The sequence below is a fragment of the Acanthopagrus latus genome, chromosome 1, assembly GCF_904848185.1.
Source record: "Acanthopagrus latus isolate v.2019 chromosome 1, fAcaLat1.1, whole genome shotgun sequence".
Taxonomy (NCBI): domain Eukaryota; kingdom Metazoa; phylum Chordata; class Actinopteri; order Spariformes; family Sparidae; genus Acanthopagrus; species Acanthopagrus latus.
Genome location: NC_051039.1, coordinates 19,221,147 through 19,239,068, shown reverse-complemented (window position 1 = coordinate 19,239,068; position 17,922 = coordinate 19,221,147). Strand labels below are relative to the sequence as shown.

Genomic DNA, 17,922 nt, shown 5'->3' with positions numbered 1-17,922 from the left:
TGGCATTCAAAAAGGGGAAGAGCAGAAAAGGAGGAAGTCAAAAACAATTTGCATTTGGGCAACTGATTGTTACTTTGAAAATCACCTGATCACGTGTGACCTTTGCCATTTGATTTGTGGTTAAAAAACAGAGGAAAGGATCAGGGTTCACTGACTATTGTTCACTAAAAAACCAACAAAGACTAAATTAACCAAAGCAGATAAACAATGAGTGGGTGGGGCTGTGCGTGTTTTGAGGCTGCTTCAAGGGGCGTGGTGTAATGTGACTTAAAATTTAGATCTAACGTTTAGTCGAACCAGTCGTGCGTCACACCTGACTGTGACCTGAATACGAAGCAACTGCCACCAGCTTCGGTATTTATGCATTGGTATTTAGTCCACTGCAATTTGAAAACTGTCTTGAAATGAAAAAGAAATGCATGTCATGCAATAAATCACTCAATCACAGAATCGATCAGGTCAGTTGAGACAAATGTATTTATATAGTGGTTTGTTTTTTCTCATAACATCACAAACGGGATAGAGAATTGATGAACATGAAAGCTCAGCAGTTTATTTACACAGAAAAAGAAGATGCACATCACTGCTTCCCGAGGAGGCGAATGTCCAGTCTGTCAGTTGTTTCGCGTGTGAGAGCAAAACAGACGGCGACTCGGTCCAACAGTGTACCATGATAATTCGGTTTTACCAAAGAATTTTCTCACAGATGAAGTTTAATGGAAAACTGCAAGACAGATCATTCCAGGTGTTTATAGAGAGATATCTGTTATGAATCTCAGCACAGTTTTCATCTGATCCATGAGGTCCGCCATTATCCGGCTGGTGAACCTCCCAGTACCTAGAGATGAGGACAAAGCGCTCAGCCAAAGATTTAAACCAGTATTACAATAATAGAAATCAAAACACCTGTCATCTGTGAGTTGTGCTTCCAGCGCATGTTATCATGAGATCCCACACAAATAATATTGAATACAAACAAATGGAAATATCATGGCTTTCATTTGGGAGTCAGATCACGGAAGCTCAATGTCACAAAACTGATCGGTTAATTAAGTGGGCACCGTCTGTCTCCCTGTTCTGACAGGCATTTTGAATGCACACAGTCAAAAGATAGGAGGATAGAAAAATGCCTCACGTTTTTTCAACTTCCATTCCATTTACCCATTTCCAGGTACCTTCGCTGTCTTCATCAGTCAGACCAATCCAGGTGCGCATGCGAAATGAGTTGAGAAATTCCTGGATTTCAAAGAGACATTCGGGTTACCAAAGATTTGGTCATTTCTCATTTCTCACTGTCCTTCTTGAAGGATTGGGAATACTTTTCACTGTTTATTTTTGACAGCCTCTTTGGACAGAGGACCAAGCCTCCTCACTTCAGCCAGACACTCCGCCATTGAAAACTGTTTCGATTATATGCCTTTTACGACCTGAGTAAGTCAGAATCCGTCACTGTGAAAAGATCACCAATACCTTTACCTTATACAGACATAGCCAGTCTTCCACTGATGGTCTTCTTTGCTTATGTAGGTCCTATTTAGGTATCAGTGTTAATTTTGAGAGGGAAAACTGAACATGGCAAAGGTGAAGGAGATAGGACAACTACCATATATGACCTTTAATTAAGTAATCAAGCACGTTCACTTCACTGGATGAAAAAGTTCATATAGTTCAGAAGTTAAACGTGAGTCGTTCTACATGCTCTGTCAGTCTGCTGTGAGAACAGCAGAAGGTAGAGGAGTAAAACTGAACAATGCTGACATTTACAACGTCTCATTTGTTTCTGGCTTTACTTCTGCAGCTTTGCAGAAACCATGGCGAACTTCTCTTCCTTTTTTCTTACACTTTCAGAAGACTGAAGCTGTTTTGCCAAACTGACCTTTTATTTCAATCACAAACAAGATCACAGTAATGAATAAAAACAAAACAAAACAAAACAGGAAACAGGATAAAAGATTCAAGCCTAGATATTTAATTAATTTGGGAGGGGAGGAAGGTTTTGTACTTTGGTAGCATTTACAGCCCTTTCAAAACAACAGATTTTTTCTTTTTTTCTGTCCACTCACCTGTTCCTCGGTGCTGGATATGATCACCAGCTGTGCATCATGGTTTTCGCAATCCTTTTTGCTGTCAATCCAGTTTTTCTGTGTGGTGGAAATTGAATAACAACTGTTGCCAAACTTGATCCACTTATCAGGACAGCATGATATCTCTGTTCAGTGACACAAAATGACAGGCCTTCAGTCACAATATTGTACATAACACAATGACAAGATGAAAGACTAAACACAGAATACAGAGCAGCTTTAGCATTCTGTACTGCCTGTGACCGATCTGATCTTCTGTCTGAATGAAATAAAAAGTGCCCAGCGTCTAAACCGGGGCTTGATATTGAAACCTTGTTGGGGAACTGATTAACATTTTAGACAATGAGAAAATTAAGCTTAATTTAAAGTTACAGGACAAGACAGAAACAGCTCTTGTTTTTGTACTATAGATATGAAGCAACCATCAGCAGCCGGTTAGCTTAGCTTAGCTTAGCCTAGCTAGCTTAGCTTAGTGTAAAGACTGGTGACGGCAAGGAACAGTTAGCTTGGCTTTGTCCAAAGTCTCAAGCTTTAAATGTTTTGACAGAGAGAGCTGCTTCTCCCTAGCTTCCAGTCTTTATGCTGAACTACATGTTAGCTCACATCAAAATTATTTTCATCAACATTTTAGAAAGAAAGACAATAAGTTTAATATCCAAAATGTCAAACTGTTCCTTTAATCATTTTCACTAACCTCTCTGACTGGTGAGGTTGCAGTTCATGGCCTTCAAAAGGTCCTTCTCTTTCTCCAGCTGGCTTATATTTTGGGCAAGATTGCGACTGAGGCTCTCCATTTCACTGTAAATTGTCTGGAGTTTGTCTCTCTCGCTGGTCAGTTTGGCAGCGTCTTTAATCCCTGTCACAGCACAGGATCAACATGTGAAAGTCTCAGAGATCGCTTACATCATATGTGACTAATGTGTCATTGGTTTGATGACTTTACAAAACTTACATAGGACCACCAGGACAGCGACTACAGCCAGGAGGACGAGACACAGCAGCCCCAGAAACAAGACAGCACCTCTGAGAAGATTCCTCTTTCCTGAACTTGCACTGACTGAAGTGACTGTGGGCGCAACTCAACAGTGTAATTATAGCAATAAGTTAGTTTGCAATTAATTACCAGCTATGTCAGCAATGTCTGCTTTGTAATCGTTTATGTACACACAACATTTCACTTGATATCAGTCAGCCTGTGACCGTACATTTACAAAGGACCAGTTTTTATTGCAACTCACAACAAGAAAAAACAAGATGGCCCAAACAACATAAAAAAAGCAGTAAACATAAGGGAGTATCACATGACAGATAGATACTTTTCTGTTGGTCGTAGGCAGTGTTGTCTTCTGATTTCCGCGCTGTACTCCAGTTCTCATAAACCATCTCACTGTTGATGTGGTCACCAAAGTTCATGTACTCTGTGTCACCTGCCTGAAATCTAACTATTTTGTTGGGGTCCGGCTCCACATAGAGATCCTCAGACATGCTGTTTTTCTCACTTCACCTAATTCCGCTCAGATGTACTCTGCTCTGCTTAAACCAGTCACCACCAGTATCTCAGCTCAGTGCAACAGGGAAGTAAACAGAGGAAGTTAATGATACAGAATGTCTAAAAATAGAAATGGTAAAATAAGCAAATCTTGATACATTTTCTGCCCTTTTTTCAGTGACACTCTTCTGAAAAGGGAAAGGCCTCGCTGAAGCACGTTTTCTTAGTGTAGTAAAGAAAATGAAGCTCCTGAGAGGTATAGCCTTTGAAATTTGGATACAAAGTTTTCTGCACATTGTTTTACATGGTTATTAAACATCAGTCTCTCCTCAGTGTGAAACGTGAAAACAAAACGTGTAACCAGCTCATTGTATAATTCTGTCTTTTTAAAAAATTGTAAAGCCTTGAATATCTGGATGATGTTGAATAAAAATGTCTTGAATCTGCATTCAAAAGCACAAAGTTACACTTGATGACTGCATGTTGTGTATGCATCAAAGTCCAAATTTGCATGCAGATGATTTGCCAGTCCTTCACATGAACTCTTCTGGAGAATGGATCTGCCTCGTTATACTGAACTGTACGACCTTACACCTCAGTTAAACCATGTCTGCAGCAGGTTTACGTTCTCTCAGAATCAGGGTTCTCACAGGATTTCCATGGGATCTTCTGACAATACAGTGATGTGACCTTGATCCATGCAACACACCTCTGAATCTGTCCTTAACTGCCGCTAAGCTAATGATGATCACAATTTTTTTTTTTTTAATAAATATACGTTGAATACATTTTTAACAGTCATGCATTTAACTTTTTTGTGTTAAATCGTGACAAGATATTTTCAATGAAAAACATCGCATGCTATGTACTCAGTAATGACTCAATAATAATGACTCAATCATAGAATTAATCAGGTCACTTCAGACAAATGTGTTTATTCAGTGATTTGTTTTTTTTGTTATTACACGACAAATAATTGATGAATATAGTATTAATGAATTATGTCGGCTCAGCAGTTTATTTACACATAAAAACAGATTCTTCATTACTTCCACAGGAGGAGAACATGCAGTATGTTACTGTTGTTTTACATGTGTGTAAGCAAAACAAATATGGAATGAGTCAGTGTCATCCAGTAATAATGAGAGTTTATTGAAGCATCTTCTCACAGATGAAGTTTAATGGGGAACTGCAGGCATTATCATTCCAGTTATTTATAGAATTAAAGTCTGTGTGAATCTCAGCACAATTTTCCTCTCTCCCATCAGGTCCTTTATTGTCCGGCTGTGTGTTCGCCCAGAACCTAGAGGTGAAAAAAAGACTGCTTAGCCAAATGTTTACCAATATCATAATATTTGAAATCAATACTGTTAACATCTGCGAGTTGCACTCCCAGTACATGTGATTATGAGATACCGGATAAATAATATTGAAATGGTCTATGGGTTTCATTTGGGGAGTCAGATCATGGAAGATCAATATCATAAAATTAGTGGGCAGACCTTGACGTAAACCACTTATTCATTGTCAAGATATAAAGCACAGTGTTTTGTTGTTGTTTTTTTTTTTTTTAACTTTCAGGACAAGTTGAACTTGCCTACAGAGCCATACAAAACCAAGAGCCTTGCTGGTAGTTGATCAGTTAACCCTCCATGATACACATTCTGATGCCATTTTGGAATAAAAGATAAATGTCTGGAGTGTTTAATATAATAATCTAAAGACGTTTTTCCCCAAATATTATAGGTGGTACTTTATTGGCTACATTGTATTGAGGCCACAATGTACCATGAAGGGAAGTAATGGGAAAGAGGGTTATTTTTTCAAATTTGAACAAAAGGTATTTGAAACACATGGAAAATATAATAAATATAGCCTCAACAGAGTACAAGCATATAGAGTCTGAGCATATTTCATATGACTTTATGTGTTGGTGTTCTATGGGTTTCTGGCATTGCTGCCATCTTTGGCCCACTGCTTATGGAAATTCATGAAGCAGTTGTTCTCAGCAGTGAAGCATGGGCATAGAGGCATAGAATGATGTGACTTTTCGAGGAAAGGTCTTTTGAGGAGAGAAATGGCTGAGCTGATAAAAGTCTGCAAAAAAAGAAAGGGATTCAGCATGGCCTCAGGAGAGTCATGTAACAAATTCAAACACTGCTTTTGGTTCCTTATGGTTGTGCCTCTTTTTTTTAAGTGTTACATCCTGACTGAGAAAGTATTGTGCGAGTGCCAAAAAGGCAGTACCATAGAGGGTTCATTAATTTGGAAGACAGTCAAAAGAGAACAAAATGGAAAATGTCTTACACTGCTTCAGCTCCCATTCCATTTACCCATTTCCAGGTAGCTTCGGTGCTGTTATCAGTCAGACCAATCCAGGTGCGCACGTTTAATGAGCGGAGAAATTGCTGGAGTTCAAAGAGACATTCAGGTTACTCAAAATTCAGGTGTTTTTCATCTTTTATTGTCTTTCCAAAAAACTTTTAACCCAAACTAACGGAAAGACGAGTAAGCATCTGTTTATATTATTATTATTGTTCAGCTGACAACAGCATGGTTTTTCAGTTCTGCACACAATTGGCCTCTACTTTGATTAATACAGACCTCTTGAATGAAATGGATAGATAAAAGAGAAAAAATAGTTTTTCACACATGATTTGATCTCATGACAGCCTCTGAGTAATCGCTCGTGAATTCGTCAATCATTGTGTGATGTATTCTTTTCCATATTAGCTGTTGGAGTATCGCTATTATACCATTAGAACACATTTATTCTTTCTTTATTTTGTTCTCAGTTAAAAAGAACAGATGTACATATAAATGTCTAATTTGAAAGAAATCCTCAGTTGTCTCAAAGGCTCATGACCAAGAGCTTGCTGACGTGGTTAATTTACAATCCATACAAAATGTAATGTGAGATACTTCTTTTACTTATGCTACTGAAGTTGCATACTTTATTTTAACCCAAACTGCAAAGTTTAAACCTGCCCAAGTAATTCTGCAACTACACAACAAACATCAATTGCCCTCTGCTGGTACGCCACAACCATCATTTCTCCTTTCTGAAGCTTTGAAGAAATCATGGTGGACATCTCTTCCCCTTTTCACATGTTTTAGGAGGACTGAACCTGCTTAAATAAATGTAACACCTGTTCTTCTGTGCTGTTGATGATCACCAGGTCTGCACCTCTTTGTTGACAGTAATCTCTGCTTTCCTGCCAGGACTTCCTCACAGAGGACCTATAATAGACGCTCCCGTTGGCATACCTCCATCCCTCTGTTTCAAAATTGAAAAAAAGAAACAGCTCAGTATTTCAAATAAACTTTAAAAGATTAAATTCCGAGCTGATATCCTCAGTGTCACTAAACATAGAAACAAAGTACTCTCCCTATAGAATAACGATCATATGGTTTTATGTTGTGACCACACAAAACAGTACAGGCCTCATTTATATTCTCTTTTGTCTCTTTAGGACTCAAGAAAGAAATAATTACCTCGAAACATTCTGTGAAGATCTTCTCTCTCTTTAGCCACGTTATCAAATCTGTTTTGAAGCTGCTCTTGTTCTTCAGTCAGGTTGTTGTAACTGGTCTGTAACTGGTCTCTCTCTTTAGTCAGGTTGTTGTAACTGGTCTGTAACTGGTCTCTCTCTTTAGTCAGGTTGTTGTAACTGGTCTGTAACTGGACTCTCTCTTCATTCAAGTTGTTGATACGGATGCGTGCGAGGACCATCTCCATTTTCCACTCAGAGGTGCCTTTAGTGTCTGTCACATGAACAACAAAATATACACTGTTAACCAGCATCGCTTAGTGCTTCATCAGCGTGCTGACCAAGTACTCACATATCACAACCAGAGCTATGAGTCCAGTCAGGAGGAGAAGACACAGCAGACCCAGAATCACTGCAGCAGCTCTGCAGGGACTCCTCTTTACATCTCCAGCACCTGAAGGTAGAGGTCAGTGTTGGTCATGTGTTTTTAAGTGCTGTATCTTTGACAGCTGGACACGTTTCCATTTCTTGAAGACGTTTCACCTCTCATCCGAGAGGTGGAAAATCTGTGCCATTCTCTATGTCTATAGATACCACATCCCCATCCACTTCATACCTAGGATGCAACACCCTGAGGCAGAAATGTGTCAGGACATAACCTCAGCCTCTGTGAAGACAATCCCATACAAAGTTTAAAAGCCTGTAACTCCCTTCCCATTAGTTAGAAACTGAAGAAACCTCTTGGATTAGTGGCGAATCGTCTTTAATTACCATAACCATGGCCTGGATAACTGAGAACCTTCATCAACTTGTCATGCGTTTGTTCCTCAGAGTGAAATTCAACTTCAAAATCAACTCTTGTTCCTTTGGGGATCTTGGTCGGTTGCTTGTTTCAGATTGATAAATATCTGCGGAGTGACATTCCCATCAGCCTTTGCAGTTCTTTGTGTTTATTGGTAACTTGCAAATATTATCATGCTAATACTTTAAACTAAGGCAGTGAACTGGGTAAACATGATACATAGCATCTGCTAACTACATTTTTTTTAGCATAACACACATTTGGACATGCCAGTAGGACGAAAATTATAAAATTATTTATTAAAGAAGAGCTAAGAGCACCAAACCCCTTTAGTCATTGTGTCACACTAATGTAGGTATTTCATTAGATTTTTTGGTTCAGTGCGTTGGAATTTAAGTTATTTGCTATTTGAAATGTTAGCAAATGTGTATTTTCTGCCTAAAAATCAATATATCATATGAATATAAATTACTCATCAAATACATTTTAATTTTTTAATAGTTAAATGGATGAAATTACTGTTTATTTATTTAGTATTATTTTCTGGTTTATCCAGGTAAAAGCATCATGCCACTTGTTAAAATGAACCAGAATACAGAAAATAAAATATATTAGTTTTATTTCTTATTTATTTATTTTTAAATTTTTTAAGAAAAATAAAAAGTTCTAGGGGAAAACACCCAGATGTGCTACCCACATTTCAAATGCTTCCTGCGCCCAAGACTGGTTCACTGAAACAGTTGCGTTCCACCTGAGCTTTCTCAGAGGTCAAAATATCTGCTGTTAGTTACAACTAAAGCCATCAATTACAGCAAACCAGACTCTTCCCCTCCACCCTCTTGCTCTTTGACCCATTACATTATGGTTCCTGATATTAGTCTTTGCTTAAATATTGTATATTGAATATTGGGTTAGGATTAGTAATTCTTGTTGAAAACTAAGTTCTGCCGTATAAAGAGCAAATCATGAGTATTTTTATATACACACAATGTTTAAATCTATATTAGACAGTCTGCAATGGTACACTTACAAATTTGCTAACAAAGATGACAATTATTACTTACTAAAGTAACTCATAACTAATATACAGAATGCCTCAACAAAAAAATATCAATTTCCCCTGTAATCACAACCAGACGGAAAGACAGATACTTGGCTGTTGATGGTCAGAAGTGTCGTCCTCTGATTTCGGCGCAGCGCTGCCTTCTGCCCAGGAGTTGTCGTAAATTGTCACATTATCAATGTTTTCACCGACGTCTGTGTTTCCGTCCTTCTTCTCACCCGCCTGAAATCTAACTTTTTTGGTGAGATCAGGCTTGGCATAGAGATCCTCAGACATACTGTTGTCTCACATCACCTAATCAAACTCAGATGTACTCTATGAACTGCTTGGACCAGTCAGACAGTATCGTAACACCTATAGCCCGAGACAATAGGGAAGCAGGTAGCAGTTCCCTTTATCAAAAGTGCCAAAAGCAGCTGATTTTTAGAAAGAGAAGAAATGGGAGGAAGTTAAGTCTTTTTTTGGTTATTGTCTAGCATGATTAGCTAAGCTGAGAGACATCTTCTCAGTGCTTTATGTGAGGAGGCTCTGTGTTCCTGGAGGTAGAAACAGAAGCAAGTTCAAGTCTCCTCTGATGTATCAATTGGAGATTATCTGGGTGAAGAAAAGTACAGTTGCCATAATGAAGAGAGACAAACACATTTTTTACCCCATTTGAATTGTTGTGGTGAATCTTTAACAGACACAACACTTGAGGAGTCAGGAGAACAAAATAGTTTTTCATATACCGACAACTCCATACAATTTTCACAGATGAGTGTCATGAATGTTGAGGACCGTACAAACAAGTTAATGGACTGGCAACATCCTACAGTCACAGTGACGAGCAGTGTTGTTCAATGACTGTGCAGCTTTAAAAACATTAGTAAAATGTTTCAGGTCATGGATATGTGGTGTGTAGATGTCTGTTTAAGGCTTGATTTGAGATACATGGCAGGTAAACACTCACAACTGAATGGAATAAAGTGTAAATTGACAGCAGACATTAAATGCACCAACATGTCATTGATTGTGGTTGAGACTTGTAGATAAAGGGCCTCAGAGACAGCAGGTAGCAGCTCTGCTGGTGTCAGTTCAGCACCTGAGACAGCGACAGACACACAAGACTCCCGGGAGAAGAGGACAGGAAGCTCCACGTGCACTCACCTGAGAGAGCTGAGACACAGCTGCAGCCAATCACAGAGCACCCTGCTGCACAAACTCACCTGTTTACAATAGGTGCGTTCAAGTTGAACTCCAGCTGATCTCCTGCAACAGCAAGATCTGCTGGCGACTGCAGAGGCGGGGATACAAACGCTGCTATGAAGTCGGACACTCTCTACTTCCCGTAGATGTGACGAGACTTGGCTGAGCTTGTGGCGTTTGCCTTCTACGTCTGCGAAGAAATGGAGGAAATTGACATTCCATCATTCAATTAATGTTTGAGGAAAATCAACAACGAAGGTGATCAGTTTTCTTACCTGATGCTATGGGAACTTTGCTGGCCTTTTTCTCATATTAATCTCCTTCGGAAATTATTCAGTCTGAGATGTTCAAAATAGTAGTCAACCAAAACTTGTAGGCTGAGGGAACAGAACAGTGGAACTGCTGCAGAGTTGCATGCAGGCGACGGGGGATCAAGACCCGTGTCAAGTGTGTCTTTTGCAGAGGATGTATTTATCTGAATAGTTGCCTATTTGTTTGAAGTGTACTTATCTGTATAGATAGATGGCCATGCTATTATATTATGTTTAGTGTAGGTGAAATTCAGGATTCCTTCAGGAAATATTGTTTCATTCTTATCTTACTTCTGTAGGCTACCAGGTTCATTTGAACACTTTACACTCTTGTCCCTCTGCGCCATCTCATCACACGCCAAATAGCTGAGGATAATTCTTTGTATTGTTAATGTGACGGGAACAGAAAGGGTTTGTTTGTCCAGAACACTGGACACAGCAGTTAACCACTTCTCCATCCTCAGCACAAGTTAAGCTGACAGAACTGAGCAAATTATTGACGACATCTTTCAGGGTTGTTGCGTTACATGAAGGATTTTATAGGTTTCTTCATGCTGACTATCCCAAAGGTGCGGCCTCATGGCTGCTACTTATCTGAAAGTATGTGATATTTGAGTAGAAAAGAGGCGCCTATGAATATGGAAATTCATCGAAACACACATCATATATGTCAGCGTGGATGAGAACCAATTAGGGCAAAGTCCTGGCGTCATGAAGGTAGATCTAGGCTCGCGCAGCACCTGGAGAGCAACTGCTCTGCAGCCGCCTTGCTCCCGCGATAACTTAAGGTCATGTGACATCGAATACGGAGCAGAAACCACTCCCATTCACGTCATCATGGACACATTTTAACCAGCATGCACCACGATTAACTGCGCTGCGTGATCTTGAACTCGCCTGCAGACTCCATGATTCATGCTGTTGTTCAGTAGGTGGCGCTCGTGCACCAAATCATCAACCTCCATGACAGACCACAGAAGAAGAAGAGGAAGCGGTAAATATCAGCGACGCGGCGGTTGGGTTTTATTCAGTTACGTTTCTTTGACCTGTGACAATGAGCGGAAGAGGCAAGGGAGGAAAAGGACTCGGTAAAGGAGGCGCCAAGCGTCACCGTAAAGTCCTCCGTGATAACATCCAGGGAATCACCAAGCCCGCTATCCGCCGTCTGGCTCGCCGCGGTGGAGTCAAGCGTATCTCCGGGCTCATCTACGAGGAGACCCGCGGAGTCTTGAAGGTTTTCCTGGAGAACGTCATCCGTGACGCCGTCACCTACACCGAGCACGCCAAGAGGAAGACCGTCACCGCCATGGATGTGGTGTATGCTCTGAAGAGGCAGGGCCGCACTCTGTACGGCTTCGGAGGCTAAACTGCTGCGTCCTCTGATATAAACAACCAAAGGTCCTTTTAAGGGCCGCACACTTTCTTTAATAAGAGAAGATTTCTATCTTAGATGTAAAATGCACGCAATCACGTTAACGAATGATCTCATCGCTTGTCTCTAAAGTTGCGAAGCCTATTCTGAGGAAAAATTGATTTCCAAATGCGAAAGAACTGTGTCTAGGTAGAACATTAAAGACCGACTTGGCTGGTGGTCAGAAGTGCTGGCCTCTGATTTAGGCGCAGTGTTACCATCCTTCTCACACGTTGTTTTGGATTAAGCTTGGCACAGAGATCCACAAACAAACTGCTGTCTCACTTCACTTAATCAAACTCGGATGTACTCTATGATCTGCTTGGACAGTATTGTAGCCCACGATAATAGGGAAGTAATCCAAGTAAGTTACTTAGACACTATTACTCTTATGAAAAACCAAAAAAGGAGAGTTTTGTACAATTACACACTATTTTACAAAATCCTGCAATCTGACCAACCACAAAGTAATACTAAACCCACACTACCCACAGTGGCTTAATCAAACAACAGAAGGTGTGATGGTGTTATTTAACACAGTTTCACTTTATGACAGAGCTGTTTGTTGCTATTTACAATAAAACTGTCCTGAAAAATTGAGTCAAACAACATTGTGAGTATTTTCTGGCTCGGAGTCCAACAGAGTTTGTAGGTAAGCTATTAGTACATAGCCACATGCTTCCCTGTTGGACCTTTATTCGACTTTCGTAGGGGTTAAGTGGTGACAAATTACAAGAATACTGTGCTACAAAATAGCAGAAACAACTTTATTTACTTCCTACCTAGCAACAAGGAAGCAAGTGTCAGATGTTCAGCTTTCCACACACATGTATTGTGACACATTTTAACATGCTGGAAATTGATTTTGAAATGATTCTATATGGAACAATTGTGTATTTGATCACATGGTGGTTAAAGGTGAATTAGCCACATTATATGGGCTCTCTGTCTTCTTGTCAACCTGTTGGCCCTCAGGTGTGTGAAAGCTGCACTCTTTCATAGTGAATCAGAATATGAATAACTATGTAGGAATGAACAATTTTCATTTTTTCTTTAACCAGCAGAGAATTACACATGCTATTCATTTCCAATAGAAAACACAATCAAAACACATCTGTGAAACAATGTGCAAACAATTGGCAAGTTTGAAAAGAAAAAGAACTGAAAGCAGTAATCAATCACAAAATAACCGTGAACATGATTTAAAATGAGGCAGAATGAAATGTAATGAGAAGTATTTTAGAATTAAATGGTATAAGACAATACTCAACAGCAAAAGTAAATATTCTGTAAGAGGAAGTAAAATAACATGACCTGCAGAATACTTATGCCCTTGTGCCTCTTGTATAAATATAACAAACACATAAGCAGGTTTTCCCCCAGAAATTCCCACTACAAATACTCAAGAGTCAGGACTCACTCTATATGTCCTAATTACAAAATGTCTCTGAAAAGACCCAACTTCCAACCAAGTTTTCTCCTCTTACACAATTTTTACGGCTGTTTCATGTACACAATATGTTCCTTAAATATATGATGCAGTTCATACAGTGTGCATACGGTAGGTTAACATTATGTTAGTGCTGTCCTGGCAATTTTAACTCAAACTGAAAAATGCAACAAATAGTATGTCCTTTGTGCGTATGTGTGTATGTGTGTGTGTATGTATAAATCGCCTTGTGGGATGGATACTGAGTTATCAAATTGTCTTCTCACAGATCCAGGGTAGTTCCCTGCTACATGGTATATCATTCCAGCTCTTTTCAGGAAGGTAGAACTTCAATTCTGCGCAATCTTCATTGGAGTTTTCATTACTTGGCTCATCATCGGCCCAGTATCTGAAATCACTGAACAAAAATTTCGCTTTTTAATTTGTATTTTTTCTAAAGAATATAGTGTACAACAAGATGGATTTCATAGACAGCAACACTAGACAACTACATTTCAGAATTCCAATTCAAAATGTAAATGATTCCTGAGAAGAAGTGTCTGTATTGCGAGTGATACATATTGATTTATGTAAGAGAATATTGATTCATATTTTACAGTTTTATCCCAGTAATGTGAGCTCTTTTTCTCCAACTTTATTGAGTGAACAGCACATTTGTTGTTCTGAGGTTCTGGTGCTGTAATACTAATACTAATACTAATACTAATACTAATACTAATTCTAATACTAATACTAATAAATAAATAAATAAATAAATAAATAAATAAATAAATAAAAACCTTAGGAAAGCTTGTATAAGCAAATGTTTTACATTTTTGCTTGAAAAATGACAATAGTTGGCAGTTAATATTCTTTTCAATCAGTTCATCTACTAATTGTTGCAGCTCTAGTAGCATTGTGAACTCTTGATCACAACTGTCCTGTCATCACTGACAGTGGATGCACCGCTCGCACTTTACTTCACACAAAGGCTCCACACAGAGTCCACCAAATAAAGCTGATACGAATGAGCGAGCAATAGACAAAATTGTTGAGGCTCAGGCTGAAGTATCTTAAATCTCACTCACTACTCTGGGTCAAGCTTCAAAAATGCTAGATCATAATACTTCCCATAATACAGCTGCAAAGAGTGATTGACCGCAATTGGGAAGTGGCTGGTTACAGTGCAGCATGATAATAGAAAAGTTAAGTCATGTGTAAACCTTTTGGGCAGCGGAGTCCCATCCACCCATTTCCATGTCCCCTCCATCTCTGAGTCCGTCAGTCCAATCCACATGATCTTTTGGAACATTGTTGTGAAGTTCTTGTTGAAAGAGATACAGTCATCAACATACACACTCATGCAAGCAATTTGAAAAAAGGGACAGAGGATTAACATCAGTTTGACAATCCCACTGCTCATCAACAGCACACACCCAAGCTGGCACGAACCCCACAAGTCAGTACAAAATCCAACAAGCGATGCCACCCCAGCACAAGCCAACAGCTCTTCAAAGACATGATAAGCCATACTTTTTGAAAAAGAAATTAGCAAATATTTAAATAATATTGCTTTTAATAGACAGTAAACAAAGGCAGTCACTCTAATTTAACCAATAAGATGTACTGTCTAAATAAATGCAAGGTAATGTAATGTAATGTAACACCTGTTCTTCTTGGCTGTTGATGATCACCAGGTCTGCACCTCTTTTCTTACAGTCATCACTGCTGTTCTGCCAGGACTTTATTTCGGAAGAAAAGTAATAGAAGCTCCCGTTGAAATAGCGCCATCCACCTTTTTAAAATTGAAAAAAGAAACAACTCAGTATTTAAATAATGCTTTAAAAAACTTAATTTGGAAGTGATTTTCTCAGTGTCACTAAACATGAAAACAAAGTACTCTCCTTATAGCATGACAACCATATGGTTTTATGTTGTGACCACACAAAACAATACAGGCCTCATTAATATTTTTAATATTCTGTTATTGTCTCTTTCAAAACAAAGTGCAACCAAAAGCAAATTGGAAATAAAAGGCAAAGGCAAGAAACAAACCAGGAATGACACGGGGAAAAAAAAAAAGCCAAAACACTGAGTCAAATCGGAGAAATGAAACTGGGAGACACTGCAACAGAGCAGAGCAGGACAGGAAGAAATACACAAGAAAGGTAGGCTTAACAAGGGAAACACATCAGGGAGGGACAGACAGTCTCAAAGGCGGGAAACACGGACAAAGGGAGAAAATAGTAAGTGAGGACGTAAATTCAAAATAAAACAGGAAATGAAAATAAAAACCTCAAACTATGGCATAATTATTGAATTTAAACATATCTTGAAGTGATTATATTAGGCTGGACAGAATTAAGAAAAAAAAAAGTAATTACATGACTGAAGCACTCTGCGAAGATCTTCTCTCATGTCATCAAATCTGTTTTGTAGCTGCTCTTGTTCTTCAGTCAGGTTGTTGTAACTGGTCTGTAACTGGTCTCTCTCTTTAGTCAGGTTGTTGTAACTGGTCTGTAACTGGTCTCTCTCTTTAGTCAGGTTGTTGTAACTGGTCTGTAACTGGTCTCTCTCTTTAGTCAGGTTGTTGTAACTGGTCTGTAACTGGTCTCTCTCTTTAGTCAGGTTGTTGTAACTGGTCTGTAGCTGGTCTCTCTCTTCATTCAAGTTGTTGATACGGATGCGTGCGAGGACCATCTCCATTTTCCACTCAGAGGTGCCTTTGGTGTCTGTCACATGAACAACAAAATATACACTGTTAACCAGCATCGCTTAGTGCTTCATCAGCGTGCTGACCAAATACTCACATATGACAACCAGAGCTATGAGTCCAGTCAGGAGGAGGAGACACAGCAGACCAAGAATCACTGCAGCAGCTCTGTAGGGACTCCTCTTTACATCTCCAGCACCTGAAGGTAGAGGTCAGTGTTTCTCAGAGTGAAATAAACTAAAATTACAAAAAGGTTTGGGGGTGGCAATGTTGGTCAGGTACTTCTTTAAGTTTCAGTTGCTTAATATTAACAGGCTAACACATTAAACTAAGGTAGTGAGCTGGGAAAAATGATACCTAAGAAAATTATACCATGTTACCCATTCATGACATGTTTCATAGAACACATTTGGACATGCCAGTAAGACAAGGAATATGGATATATTCATTAAACAACTGTTAAAAGCACCAAACCCCTCAAGTCATTGTTGGTGATTAATTGTGTCACACTAATTTAGGCAATCCATTAGATTTTGTGGTTCAATGTGTTGGATTTTAAGTCATTTGCTATTTGTATTGTTAACAAATATTTATATTTACTCCCAAAAGTCCATATATCAGGAGCCTGTGCCACACCGCTAATGTAAATTACTCATCAAATACATTTCTGTACTTTTTAATATCTACACATATGTGATCTGGATGAAACTTATCTATTTTTTTCATTATAGTTTTTCCAGACAAAGCATCAATCAACCTATTAATAGGAACCAGAATACAGGAAATTAGTCCTAGGGGTAACCCCCACAACTAGATTGTTAGATTGTCCCACCCACATCTTGTATGCTAGGTTAACTTTTTCTTTTAGTTCCAGCTAAAGCCACCAATTACAGCAAATCAGACTCTTCCCCTCCACTCTCTTGCTCCTTTACATTATGGTTCCTGATATTAGTCTTTCCTTTAGAAAATATTTGGTTAGGATTAGTAGTTCTAGTTGAAAAGTTAATAGTAACCTTACTCTTTTGCAATGAATAACTAGCTATATTAGCTTTGTTCTGCTATATTAAGAGCAAATCACGAGTATTTTTATATATACACAATGCTTAATTTTATATCAGTCAGTCTGCCATCGTACATTTAAAATTCGCTAACAAAGATGACAGTTATTCCAGTTATTAAAGTAGCTGATAACTAATATACAGAATGCCTCAACAAAAAATATTAATTTCCCCTGTAATCACAACGACAGCATCTCATGTATATCAGACACATGAGACAGGCAGACAAACACAGATGGAAAGACAGATACTTGGCTGTTGATGGTCAGAAGTGTCGTCCTCTGATTTCGGCGCAGCGCTGCCTTCTGCCCAGGAGTTGTCGTAAATTGTCACATTATCGATGTTTTCGCTGACGTCTGTGTTTCCGTCCTTCTTCTCACCCGCCTGAAATCTAACTTTTTTGGTGAGATCAGGCTTGGCATAGAGATCCTCAGACATACTGTTGTCTCAATTCACCTAATCAAACTCAGATGTACTCTATGTACTGCTTGGACCAGTCAGACAGTATCGTAACACCTATAGCCCGAGACAATAGGGAAGCAGGTAGCAGTTCCCTTTATTAAGAGTGCCAAAAGCGGCTGATTTTTAGAAAGAGAAGAAATGGGAGGAAGTCACGGGACTACAACACAGGATCACTGAATCTTTCAGCAGTCAGGAGAACAAAATAGTTTTTCATATACCGACAACTCCATACAATTTTCACAGATGAGTGTCATGAATGTTGAGGACCGTACAAACAAGTTAATGGACTGGCAACATCCTACAGTCACAGTGACGAGCAGTGTTGTTCAATGACTGTGCAGCTTTAAAAACATTAGTAAAATGTTTCAGGTCATGGATATGTGGTGTGTAGATGTCTGTTTAAGGCTTGATTTGAGATACATGG

General features: G+C 39.0%; 3 protein-coding genes across 5 annotated transcripts in view; all 3 read right to left on the bottom strand.

Moving 5' to 3' along the window:
- Positions 1-465: 465 nt before the first annotated feature.
- LOC119026886 (CD209 antigen-like protein E) lies at positions 466-3,592 on the bottom strand. Of its 3 annotated transcripts, none has more exons than XM_037111543.1 (6): positions 3,401-3,592; positions 3,037-3,162; positions 2,779-2,940; positions 2,064-2,209; positions 1,136-1,236; positions 466-838 (listed from the first exon to the last, which is right to left on the bottom strand). In XM_037111543.1, exons 1-6 carry the CDS (start codon positions 3,567-3,569, stop codon positions 685-687), a joined length of 858 nt encoding a protein of 285 aa, XP_036967438.1. In that variant the 5' UTR covers positions 3,570-3,592; the 3' UTR covers positions 466-684. The 3 variants fall into 3 exon arrangements, with proteins under 3 accessions (XP_036967438.1, XP_036967455.1, XP_036967446.1); XM_037111560.1 differs by having other exon boundaries at positions 1,162-1,236; XM_037111551.1 differs by having other exon boundaries at positions 3,037-3,150.
- An 887-nt stretch (positions 3,593-4,479) lies between these two features.
- On the bottom strand, positions 4,480-9,239 carry LOC119026873 (C-type lectin domain family 4 member F-like). Its single transcript, XM_037111517.1, has 6 exons — positions 9,019-9,239; positions 7,417-7,518; positions 7,069-7,338; positions 6,723-6,850; positions 5,881-5,981; positions 4,480-4,876 (listed from the first exon to the last, which is right to left on the bottom strand). Exons 1-6 carry the CDS (start codon positions 9,203-9,205, stop codon positions 4,723-4,725), a joined length of 942 nt encoding a protein of 313 aa, XP_036967412.1. The 5' UTR covers positions 9,206-9,239; the 3' UTR covers positions 4,480-4,722.
- Positions 9,240-11,803: 2,564 nt separating this feature from the next.
- The window catches only part of LOC119026815 (C-type lectin domain family 4 member M-like), a 6,416-nt gene continuing 297 nt past the window's right edge, over positions 11,804-17,922 (bottom strand). The window contains exons 1-6 of the mRNA XM_037111369.1: positions 17,288-17,922; positions 16,076-16,177; positions 15,650-15,997; positions 14,933-15,060; positions 14,489-14,589; positions 11,804-13,683 (exon numbers count right to left, since the gene is read on the bottom strand). The exon at positions 17,288-17,922 is cut by the window's right edge and continues 297 nt beyond it. Of these exons, the coding sequence (XP_036967264.1) occupies positions 13,536-13,683; positions 14,489-14,589; positions 14,933-15,060; positions 15,650-15,997; positions 16,076-16,177; positions 17,288-17,474 (1,014 nt within the window). The 5' untranslated portion in view covers positions 17,475-17,922 and the 3' untranslated portion in view covers positions 11,804-13,535. The remainder of the gene's footprint in view (positions 13,684-14,488; positions 14,590-14,932; positions 15,061-15,649; positions 15,998-16,075; positions 16,178-17,287) is intronic.

Coding starts and splice junctions, on each gene's coding strand:
- LOC119026873 (XM_037111517.1), bottom strand. CDS start 9,205: ATGTCTGAGGATCTCTATGCCAAGCCTGATCTCACCAAAAAAGTTAGA. Junction 7,339..7,416: donor CATAGCTCTGGTTGTGATAT/GTGAGTACTTGG, acceptor TTCATGTGACAG/ACACTAAAGGCACCTCTGAG. Junction 6,851..7,068: donor TCTTCACAGAATGTTTCGAG/GTAATTATTTCT, acceptor ATTTTGAAACAG/AGGGATGGAGGTATGCCAAC.
- LOC119026886 (XM_037111543.1), bottom strand. CDS start 3,569: ATGTCTGAGGATCTCTATGTGGAGCCGGACCCCAACAAAATAGTTAGA. Junction 2,210..2,778: donor CAACCTCACCAGTCAGAGAG/GTTAGTGAAAAT, acceptor GTCACTGAACAG/AGATATCATGCTGTCCTGAT. Junction 1,237..2,063: donor TATCCAGCACCGAGGAACAG/GTGAGTGGACAG, acceptor TTTGAAATCCAG/GAATTTCTCAACTCATTTCG.